Genomic DNA, 9,924 nt, shown 5'->3' with positions numbered 1-9,924 from the left:
GACTAGCTACAGATCTTCTGCAGTCTAGACTGTCCCTGAGAACGACAATTACACCGTAATTATCTTCCTTGATTGACCAAGCTAACCATACACAGTTAACACACTTACAAACCCTCACACAGTCTCTAGAGTCTAGACCCCTAGACATTAAAATTTGTCGTATAGTAGCTTAGTTTGTTGTTATTTAATTGTACTTTTTCCTTTCACCTGAACCGAGGATTTATTTCTTCTTCTCTCCTTTATTAAATTGCTTCTGCTTTTTCAATCTCCCTCATCTCATCCATCCCCCCAACCCTTCATCACCTCCTCTCTCTCTATTTTCACCTTTAAGCTACTATTCCCATGGAAACCAGCTTGGATGGGTCATAAAAAGACTTCAAAAGTTACTGCTGCTTCCTTGAAAGTGAATTTCAATATATATCCGTTTAGCTTTACTGTTCATCATATTGAAGATTGTTTGACTTGCAGTCTTTAGAAATGAGGTTTATCTGTTTGTTAGATTTCTAAACAGAAAGAGTGAGTTTTTAGAAGAAAAAAAAAAGATCAGCTAGATGTTAACAATGGAGGGTTCATCAAAACCAAGCCAAGGTTCTCAGTATGTAAACCGACAGCTTATTACACCAGTGAAACTACCTCAAAGATCACAACAACCACCGAGCCAAACCCTTTTCAAAATGAGCTCCCCTACTGATGATGGTGATGAAGAAAATCAACATACTGACTTAGATATTGTAACAAGTTCAGGAGGTGGAGGATCCAGTAGCCGTCGTCCTAGAGGAAGACCACCAGGCTCAAAAAACAAACCCAAACCGCCTATAATTATTACCCGTGATAGTCCCAATTCTCTTCGATCACATATTTTAGAAATTACTGCTGGAGCTGATATCATTGAGAGTATGTCGAGTTATGCTAGACGAAGAGGTCGAGGGGTTTGTGTTCTCAGTGGTAGTGGAACAGTTGTTAATGTAACTCTGAGGCAACCAGCAACCACGTCTCCACCGGGAAGTGTTGTTACGTTGAATGGAAGGTTTGAGATATTGTCTTTAACTGGTACGGTGCTTCCTCCTCCTGCACCACCTGGTTCCGGTGGATTGACAATATTTCTGGCAGGTGGGCAAGGGCAGGTGGTGGGAGGTAGTGTTATGTCACCACTGGTAGCTTCAGGAACGGTTGTTTTGATGGCGGCGTCGTTTGCTAATGCAACGTATGAGAGATTGCCGTTGGAAGAGGAAGAGGATGAAGAAAAGGTGAAGAAGGAATCACCTGAGAAATCTGTTCAACCAACCGCATCACAATCGTCTGATATTACTGGAAGTGGTTGCGGCGGCGGTGGTGGAGTCTCATTTCAAAATTTGGGAGGGAATTATCAGTTTCCAACAAGTGATCTTTTTGGATGGGGTACTACTGGCGGTGGTGGTGGTAAGGGTCATGGCAACGGAAATGGTAATGCTGTTAGACCTAACTTTTGATGAAAGAATACATATCTAGTTAAAGATGAGATGAAGTTTAAACAGTAGATACTGTTTTATGCTTTTAGTTATTAAGCTTCATTTTTCATCATACTTTTGGGGTTCATTTTGTATACTTGTAATATGAGCAATGGAGAAGAATTTTCTTCTTCTTTTTCTTACCGATGAAATTGTCAAGTACAGTATTAGTTGTCTTCTAATGTCTCTATGCTTAAACTTAACTAGTACTCGGAAAACTTGAACTTAATGTTCAACTTAGGCTTTAATTCAGAATCTCTGTTTCTTGTTAAAATGGGTCTTATTTCTGCATCTAATTGCATTACTTCTGCATCTCAATGCTGACCAAACGTTACAGTCCATCTAATTGTCAGTTGCTCTAACAAAATGTATTGGTAAAAAAAAAAAATGCTGTTACAAAAATGGTGATTCAAGGAACCAAAACTGCAAATTCTTGCCATTTGTTTGTTAGTTTCTCCCTCTGCATAAAGAGGAATTAGTGTTCCAAAGAGCTTCTGGTTTCTCCCAAGAGAAAAGATAACCCACTTCCCAAAGAGTTGAAAAGAACAATGGACAGGAAGAATACATTGGAATTTTGGAACAACCTTGAAACTAGATAAAAAAAAGAACTCAATAAGCTAGGATTTTTCATATGGAACTTTGGGGTTTTGTTGTCTTCTGCAATTCATTCTTTACCTTTCCCAATTATGGCCATAATATAGTAGTTGTTGTTTCTGGACACAACTATATTACTGCAATAAGTTAATAATGTTATCTGTACAGTTTTAGGCCATGAATGAGATCAATACATGAGATTTCATCCACTTGTTTGTTTGCCTAGAGCTAGCAGAAATCCTAAAGCTTTTATTCAAGTGCGACTGCCATACGCTCTCAAGTACCAAAATACTGCTTTTGTTATGCATCTTTTGGTCCTTAAAGATTACCAAGTACTGTTTTGCCTGCGAAGTGTAAATGATATTCCATTGCACATGACTGCATAATAGCGTGCCTTGGTGCAACAGTCCAAAGAGGATTCGCGAACTGCATTTTCAAAAGATCTTATGACGTTGCTTAACTTATCTGTAGAGAATCACTGGTGTTCTTAGCTTTAATGGCGACAAAATAACGACGGGTATGGGCTCCTGTTGCAATGCACAGTTCTATATGTTTTTTTTTGCAACACTAAACTTTTTATATAGTCTCTATTCAATTAATTTAGAGCTTAAAAGAAGAAAACCAGAGAATCGTTCGATAAATTCCCACTGAAAGAACTACAGACAAATAAAATTCTTATTGTTTATTGATTTGATAATCAACTTGTTATCTAAAATAGTACAAACACAATAAAACATAGGAAGAGAATAAAAGCAACGCACTGATAATCCATATGCTACTTGTAGGCTTCTACTTCAGGATCTGAAATGAACACCTATATTCACCGGCATAGCAGGGTTAAAAGACAGCACTCAAGTGACAATTAGATCCATTACTTAGTTGAGCCAATTCGGCAGTCGCTTCAACACATCTTCTTTAAGTAAAATTTTCTTGTTTTTTATCGTTTTGACACTTCCACTAAAGATTTGATGTTTCTCTATCTAGCTTTAGCTGTCAATGAAAGCGTGGAACTCATCAGATAAGCATGGCTATGTGCATGTAAGTCAGTTTCCAGATGCCACTGATTAGCCAAATGAAAGCGTGGATAAATGCTATATACTGTATACAGAACGAGGCGCGTGCCTTAATATGATAAGAGCTTATAAGCGTGGATTAGAACTATTTTTATGGTGAGTGTTTTGCTCGGCCTATAATTGTTCCTGCCAGAACAACCAGCTACTCTAAATGTTGTAAACTCGTAATAAAATCATTAATATGTGAGAAGAAACACATGGACTAAGTATACAGCAAGACTCGGTGCACCAAGAAGTTAACATCCTCAATACCTCGTATATTATACACATGAAACATGGATGACTTTCTAGGAAGTGCCCTTTTCACCAAAACCAAATAAATCTGCAGAAACTTACTTAACAAATGTAGCGTCTCCACTCGTGCCTAAATCAACAGTGTACTGATGAGTTCCCAGTGAAGCTGAGGAGTGAGTATGTCCAGAGAGATGGTCAATCTGTCTTCCCATCCTGACATCCATTCTACTGTAGGTAATGTTCCAATTCCAAAGCTGCCATACATCCTGTAGAAGCATAGTTATTGTAAGTCCAACAAAGCACATGTCACCAAACCTGATATCGTGAAACTCTCAGACTAGAATATCCAAGGTGATGTGGTTTTCAAAGTTTGGTTCCACAGCAAGAATAACAGGGCATTGTATGACCAATGTGACAACTGACAAAAGGGTGATTAAGCTGTCAGACAAGCGCCACCGGCTAACCCAACGAAAAAGTGGTTGCTTTATCATCTCCCTTCCAGAATAGAAATGAATATGCAATCTGACTTGTCAAAAATGAACTCTTCAAGACTTCAAGCTGAATCATATTGTACATTGGCAATTCATTATGTAACGACTAAAAGTTGCACCTTGTTCAATAGTAAATTTGAGATATGACTTTAAAGGCATTGCTTATCATTTCTGAATTTGGCAGAAATAGCAAAAACTACATAACTGTGCGCAAAAACAGTGGCTAAGGTCTATAACCGGCTAATCCAACCAGGGCCATAGTAAATTGCAGTAGATTAGATCAGAAGAATAATGCAAGATTTTTAGGCACCATGAAACACTTTACATATAGCAGTTGATATCCTTGCAGAACTAGTCTTAAATGAAGTGAAATGAGCGAGCGAGATAATGATGAAAATATTAACTAATACATCTTGTTCTTAGTGTTAGGTAACAGAAATTCTTACAGCATAAGCACAAAACTACAATGTTCCAGGAAAGAAACACTGACCTGTACCAGCAGCAGTAATGGCTTGCCTATATTTCTTATCCTGCACATCTCCAGCTGCAAATATCCCTCGGATGCTCGTCTCCGTTGTCCCAGGTTTAGTCACAATATACCCATCAGGATCAAGCTCCAATTGACCATCTAAGAACTTAGTTGCAGGTTCGTGTCCAATAGCGAAAAACAAACCGGAAACCTTCAAATCCCTTTTCTCCCCACTCACTAAATTCTTAACCTTCAATCCTCCCAAAGCCCCTCTAGGCCCATCTCCGTAAGCTTCTTCCACAACCGAATTCAAAACAACCTCAATCTTAGGATTACTTGCAGCCTTCTTCTGCATAATCTTCGATGCTCTAAACGTATCCCTCCTGTGAATAATATAAACCATAGACCCAAACTTAGTCAAGAAATTCGCTTCTTCCATTGCTGAATCTCCACCTCCAACAACCGCCAGCGGCTTATCCCTAAAAATCGGAGCTGCCCCATCACAAACAGCACAAGCTGAAATCCCCCGATTCCAAAACACTTCCGATCCAGGAAACTTCAATTTCTTTGCAATTGCACCAGTAGCTACAATCACCGTGTCAGCCTCAACCAATTTAGAATCTGAATAAATTCTAAAAGGGGTAGTAGAGAAATCAACATTCGTTACAAGTCTCCGTAAATATTTCGGTCCCGAAATGAATAGATTGTTTGCGAAAGCGATCAGTAAGATCTAATCCTTGTAATCCTTCAGGAAAGCCCGGAAAGTTTTCAACTTCTGATGTAGTAGTAAGTTGTCCACCAGGTGCAATATCATTAGCCATAAACCCTTCGAAAAGAATGGGTTTTAAATCAGCTCTTGATGTATAAGTTGCAGCAGTATGAGCAGCAGGACCACTTCCAATGATACAAACTTGGGTTTTTAAGATTTGGATATTGTTGTTGTTAGTGTTCATGGATGGGGAATTTTTAGGTGGAATTGGTAATTGAGATTGAGGTAGTGAAGACAGTGATGAAAACATTTTTACGAATGATCGTGATCTTGCTTTCTTTAGAGATGTTATGATCTTTGAATATCGACTTCTTGTTAGAGTTTTGTTCATTTTTTGGCGCTCTTCTTTCCCTCCTTTTACTGTTTTTGGCGCCAAAGTTCCTTATTGAACCAAAGGGTTAACGGTAACATGGTTTCTGTTAGAAAATTATGTTTAATAATTTTACAATTTTATTTTTTAAGCTTTATCAATTTTATTTTTTTATAAATGTAAATTAATATTCATAAACTCCTAATTGCTACGATTAATAACAAATAAGCTATTATGGTGAAGTGGGGGTAATTGCTCATGTGCTTAAAGCCCTAAACAGCCTATCTCTTATTGTGATTCTGTCGATAAGCAAGGTTCCAAAAAAATATTTTTATATAAGAAAAATAATGTTTTCTAAACACCTGAAAAGCCAACTTTTTTTTAAAAAAATGGAAATTTGAAAAATGATTATTTTTTATATGCACACGGTGTATAACCACTGCAAAGGAACAGAGATATCAGAAAATCAAGAAAAGAATTTGGTAGTACTAAAATAATAATATTTGGTACCAAATTATTTATATTTGCATCATGCATATTCTTTTCTTGTCAGCTAGATGACGATGTTGCGAGTTTAAGAATGGATTTTGCTGCATGCACTAAGAGATTTGCAACTCTGGACTTGGCATTAAAAATGTTCCTTTCTTTTACTTTGAAGCCAAAGAAATGGTTGATTACTTGATTCTGATCTGATCTAAACAAGTTTAGGATGCGTGTGGTGCGCAGCACGATCTTTAGCAAACTTTTGGCTGGATGAACCCCGACACAGGTATCCGTATCAATGTCACCAACTTTTTAGCATGAATTCTACGTTCTGCCCACTAGTGACACAGGCCAACATCTCCAACCACTCCAGCAAGTGATCTTCCACAATGTAGTAGTGAGTTGACAAACTAATACAGCACAAGATTTTCTAATGCGTAAGTAAGCCTAGGAAAAAATACCATTTGCTGTCTAAACCCTCTTCAACATGGCATCTTGATTTTTGGGACTGTTTCAAAAAAATTAGGCTAAAATGAAAAAAAATAATAGTATTTGTTTTCCAGAATCAGAGGAACTGAGGGAGCAAAATGGTGAGATTGAGATTTGAAGCAATAGACAAGATGAAAAAGATTAGGATTCACTAGGTTGGTAATTAAGGCTACAAATCACCATTTTTCCAGCACTTAAACAAAGTACATTATTGAGGCAAAGTTGTACTTAAAATTGAATCGCACATATAAAGCAACCCCTTAAAAGAGACTTCTTTAATAGATTAAAACTATGATTAATTAAGTGAAGTATAATTGATGATGAGGAACAGCTTGATTATGTTTTTGTCTGGTCTAGACAATAAATCTGTTTAATGTTCCTGTCCTTGGTGATACGGATGTGTAACCCACCTAATCCCCACGGGTTTAGTTTTTTTATTTTATTTCTTTTCTTGTTTGTTAGGTTTCTGTCTCAAAATGATTCGCTTTGGATTCAAAATCAGCAGGCACCCAATTTAGGTCTCAACAACCAACTCTCTATAAGGGGTGGCAAAATCATTATGGGTGCGGCGTTTAGATCTCTTGCTAGTTATTGGGCTTGACCGTCCTTAGTCCCAACCTCCTTACTGATTGAAACTCCAAACCCGACTCTCACAAGCAACAGATTTCACAAACTGAGCAAATTTAGAGTTGCAATTGTGATCCTTAGCTCCCTCTGAGTCGACCCTCGCTTTGGATTTACAGATGTTGCACGAGAAGTGTATTCCTAATGAGAGGCAAGCTAGGGATTACGCAATGTTAAACTATGGCTTATGAGTTATGTCCGTTATCTGCGGCATTAAATGGAAACAATATCGCAGGTAAAATCAATGTATCTGTACTGCTTTGGCAAAAACTTGTCTAGTTCATTGGAATCAAAGAGATACGGGACATAGTAGCTTAAGATTTCTTGAATTATTTTAACAGGTAAAAAAACCTTTTAACTAATAAACTGTTATATCAATTGGGTTACTATAATGTGAAAATGGGAATTATATGTTTCCATTGCATTAAAAAGTCATAAAGTTTACTGGTTTTGTCAAAAAGAAAGCTCAACTTCATGAAAAGTTTGAATCAACATAACCAAATCATGTAGTCCTCCCTTGCTCTCAAACTTCTTTTCCAACCCCTTTTTCTCGTTTCCACGATTAAGAGAGTCAAGTAAACTGTGTCACTTGAATTATGAATTCAATTAATTAGATAAAAACCTAACACTCCACTATAAACTCCAAAACCGCATGTCTCACGGGGTGGGACTTAACGTTTATCATGTTTCTTATTTACTTATAATCCAAGTTTGCATCCATCATTCAAACCAAATAAAACTTGTACTATATGGGATGGGACTTAATTAAACGTTTGAAAATGATATGAGAAATAGTCTGTAAAACATCATTTCATTTCTGTACATCATTAAGTACACACTATGACACTAGCTATAGATTTCCAAAGCTTACACAAGGTTGAAAAGCAAAAATAGCAAGAAAAACGGAAGTATATGCACGGTAAAATAAAAAATATACGCGTCGTTCCCCTGAATCCAATAGACTTGCTCACGGTTGAGTCGATGCTACGTTACATCAGGTACAGGTGGAGCAACTTGACTCACAACCCGCAACCATAACATCACAGCAGCGTAATAGACTTCAAAAAAAAATATCCGTCTTGCTGAATCCTGGATTTGTCCGTACTGTCATCCTTGTGCAAGGGCCATGCTAATCTTCTGTAAATCGTTCCAATTTTATCGGATGTCCACGGAGGGATTATCTTGCTGAATCTGCTTAGCTTTTACTGTATCATCATCGGCTCACTGAGATTTCATGATCAACAGAAAGAGCTGCTGATTTCTTGATGAATTCTAAGCAATCAGATATTGCTTCTGAATAAAACGAGTTCGAACGACAGTAAGAACTTTTTATCGGTGCTAAATCTCGCCGACTACTATCACTGTGTCTGCTTTGAACTGACGCTGAACTTCTTCGACTACTGACATAACTACTACTGCCGCTGCTGCTGGTGCTTCTTCTGCTGATAACAATACCTTTCTTTAGAGAGTCTAAAGCTTGTCCACAAGAAGACTTGATCAAATTCCATCTACTCAACAGCCTTATAAAGTTTAAAAACTTTACGCGGAATCTATAAACTGTGATTCTTCTAGAGTTTAGTCTGAACCCTTTCATTCTGTTTGATGGTCGTCGACAAACAACTGTATTATCTATTAATTGATTCATCAATCTCTGAATTTCGTAGTTCTCTTGCTGAGGATTGTTGAATATGGCTGGATGATTTTTCTTAGGTTAAAAAAAGTGTGTACTTATAAGAGGATGGGGGTGTGCATTATATAGGGAAAGAGCTGGAAAATGAGATGCCAACTTTAGAACAGTGTTAACTTCCGAGAAAGATGATGAAAAGAGGGTAAGACCGTAAGTTTTGAGCAAGTGATTAACATGACCAAATCATTGCTATTAAGTTAATAATAAATCCAAAAGAGGGATATTTTAAAAAAAAAATAGTGAAAGGGAAATAGGATTAAGGGCGGAGAAAAGAATTAGATTTACACGGTGTTCCAATCATTTTCTTGGAATCACCCCTACCTAACGCGATTGGGTGGTCTATTTCACTTGACCGCGACCGGAGAAGACTTTTAACTAGAAAATTTTGATGCCATTCGCCCACCCTTATCATCAAATGTTAAGGCCATTACTTGTCAACGAGATCGTCCTAACATGCATTTTTAGAAGGTTATACTTCTATGACTTGGTCGTTTCCTTAACCACAAAGTGGATAACTCAAGCTTAAACTTGTAGCTCGACTGCTTGAGCATAAATGGCAAGTGAGAAAGCCTCAAATCAAGTCAACGTCCAAGGAACAAAGAAAAAGTAAAAGAGTCATGTGTAGGGTTATTGGTTGACATACACGCTGAACAGATAGTCATATGTTGTCGCTGATTAACCGGAATGTTGAATCCAGCTAATTATAATTAACAACCATTAATCATGAATTATTGTACGTTTTGTCCAGCTAATTCAAGCTCAGGCCCCTAGCATTTTGCAAAATGTCCTGAGGCTAAGGTCCTGTTTGGTATAGTTTTCAAAAACAGTTTTCTGTTTTTAAAAACAGAGAAAACAGAAAACAGGAGAAAACGCGTTTGGTAAGGACATTTTCAGAAAATGTTTTCTATCTGTTTTCTGTTTTTAAAAACAAAAAAATGAAAACAACAAATTATTGTTTTCTGTGTTTTCTCTTTTTTTTCTTTTCTTTATTCTTTTCTTCTTTACAGAACAAAGTAAGAGATGGGGAATGACTGCAAGTGAGTCATGGCTAATATCACTATCTCTTAGACGAATCTTTACATTTGATCCGATTTAGTTGGTTTTCCTTGTTTTCAAAAACAGTTTACCAAACAATTTTTAGAAAATGAAAACAAGGAAAAAGGGTATGTTTTTAAAACAGTGGAAAACTATTTTTGAAAACTGTTTTTCAAAAC

At 37.1% G+C, this 9,924-nt stretch overlaps 1 protein-coding gene and 2 pseudogenes across 1 annotated transcript; 1 reads left to right on the top strand and 2 right to left on the bottom strand.

Moving 5' to 3' along the window:
- The first annotated feature begins 554 nt into the window (after nt 1-554).
- On the top strand, nt 555-1,778 carry LOC113278103 (AT-hook motif nuclear-localized protein 25-like). The gene has a single exon (XM_026527030.1). The coding sequence runs from the start codon at nt 561-563 to the stop codon at nt 1,467-1,469; it is 909 nt and encodes a 302-aa protein (XP_026382815.1). The 5' UTR covers nt 555-560; the 3' UTR covers nt 1,470-1,778.
- Nucleotides 1,779-3,512: 1,734 nt separating this feature from the next.
- Nucleotides 3,513-5,461, bottom strand: LOC113278102 (annotated as a pseudogene).
- A 2,628-nt stretch (nt 5,462-8,089) lies between these two features.
- On the bottom strand, nt 8,090-8,201 carry LOC113284753 (annotated as a pseudogene).
- Between the last annotated feature and the right edge of the window lie 1,723 nt (nt 8,202-9,924).

The sequence above is a fragment of the Papaver somniferum genome, chromosome 5 (genome assembly GCF_003573695.1).
Source record: "Papaver somniferum cultivar HN1 chromosome 5, ASM357369v1, whole genome shotgun sequence".
Classification (NCBI taxonomy): Eukaryota; Viridiplantae; Streptophyta; class Magnoliopsida; order Ranunculales; family Papaveraceae; genus Papaver; species Papaver somniferum.
Note: the sequence above shows the minus strand (reverse complement) of the source record. Positions and strands in the feature narration are given on the sequence as shown.

Coding starts and splice junctions, on each gene's coding strand:
- LOC113278103 (XM_026527030.1), top strand. CDS start 561: ATGGAGGGTTCATCAAAACCAAGCCAAGGTTCTCAGTATGTAAACCGA.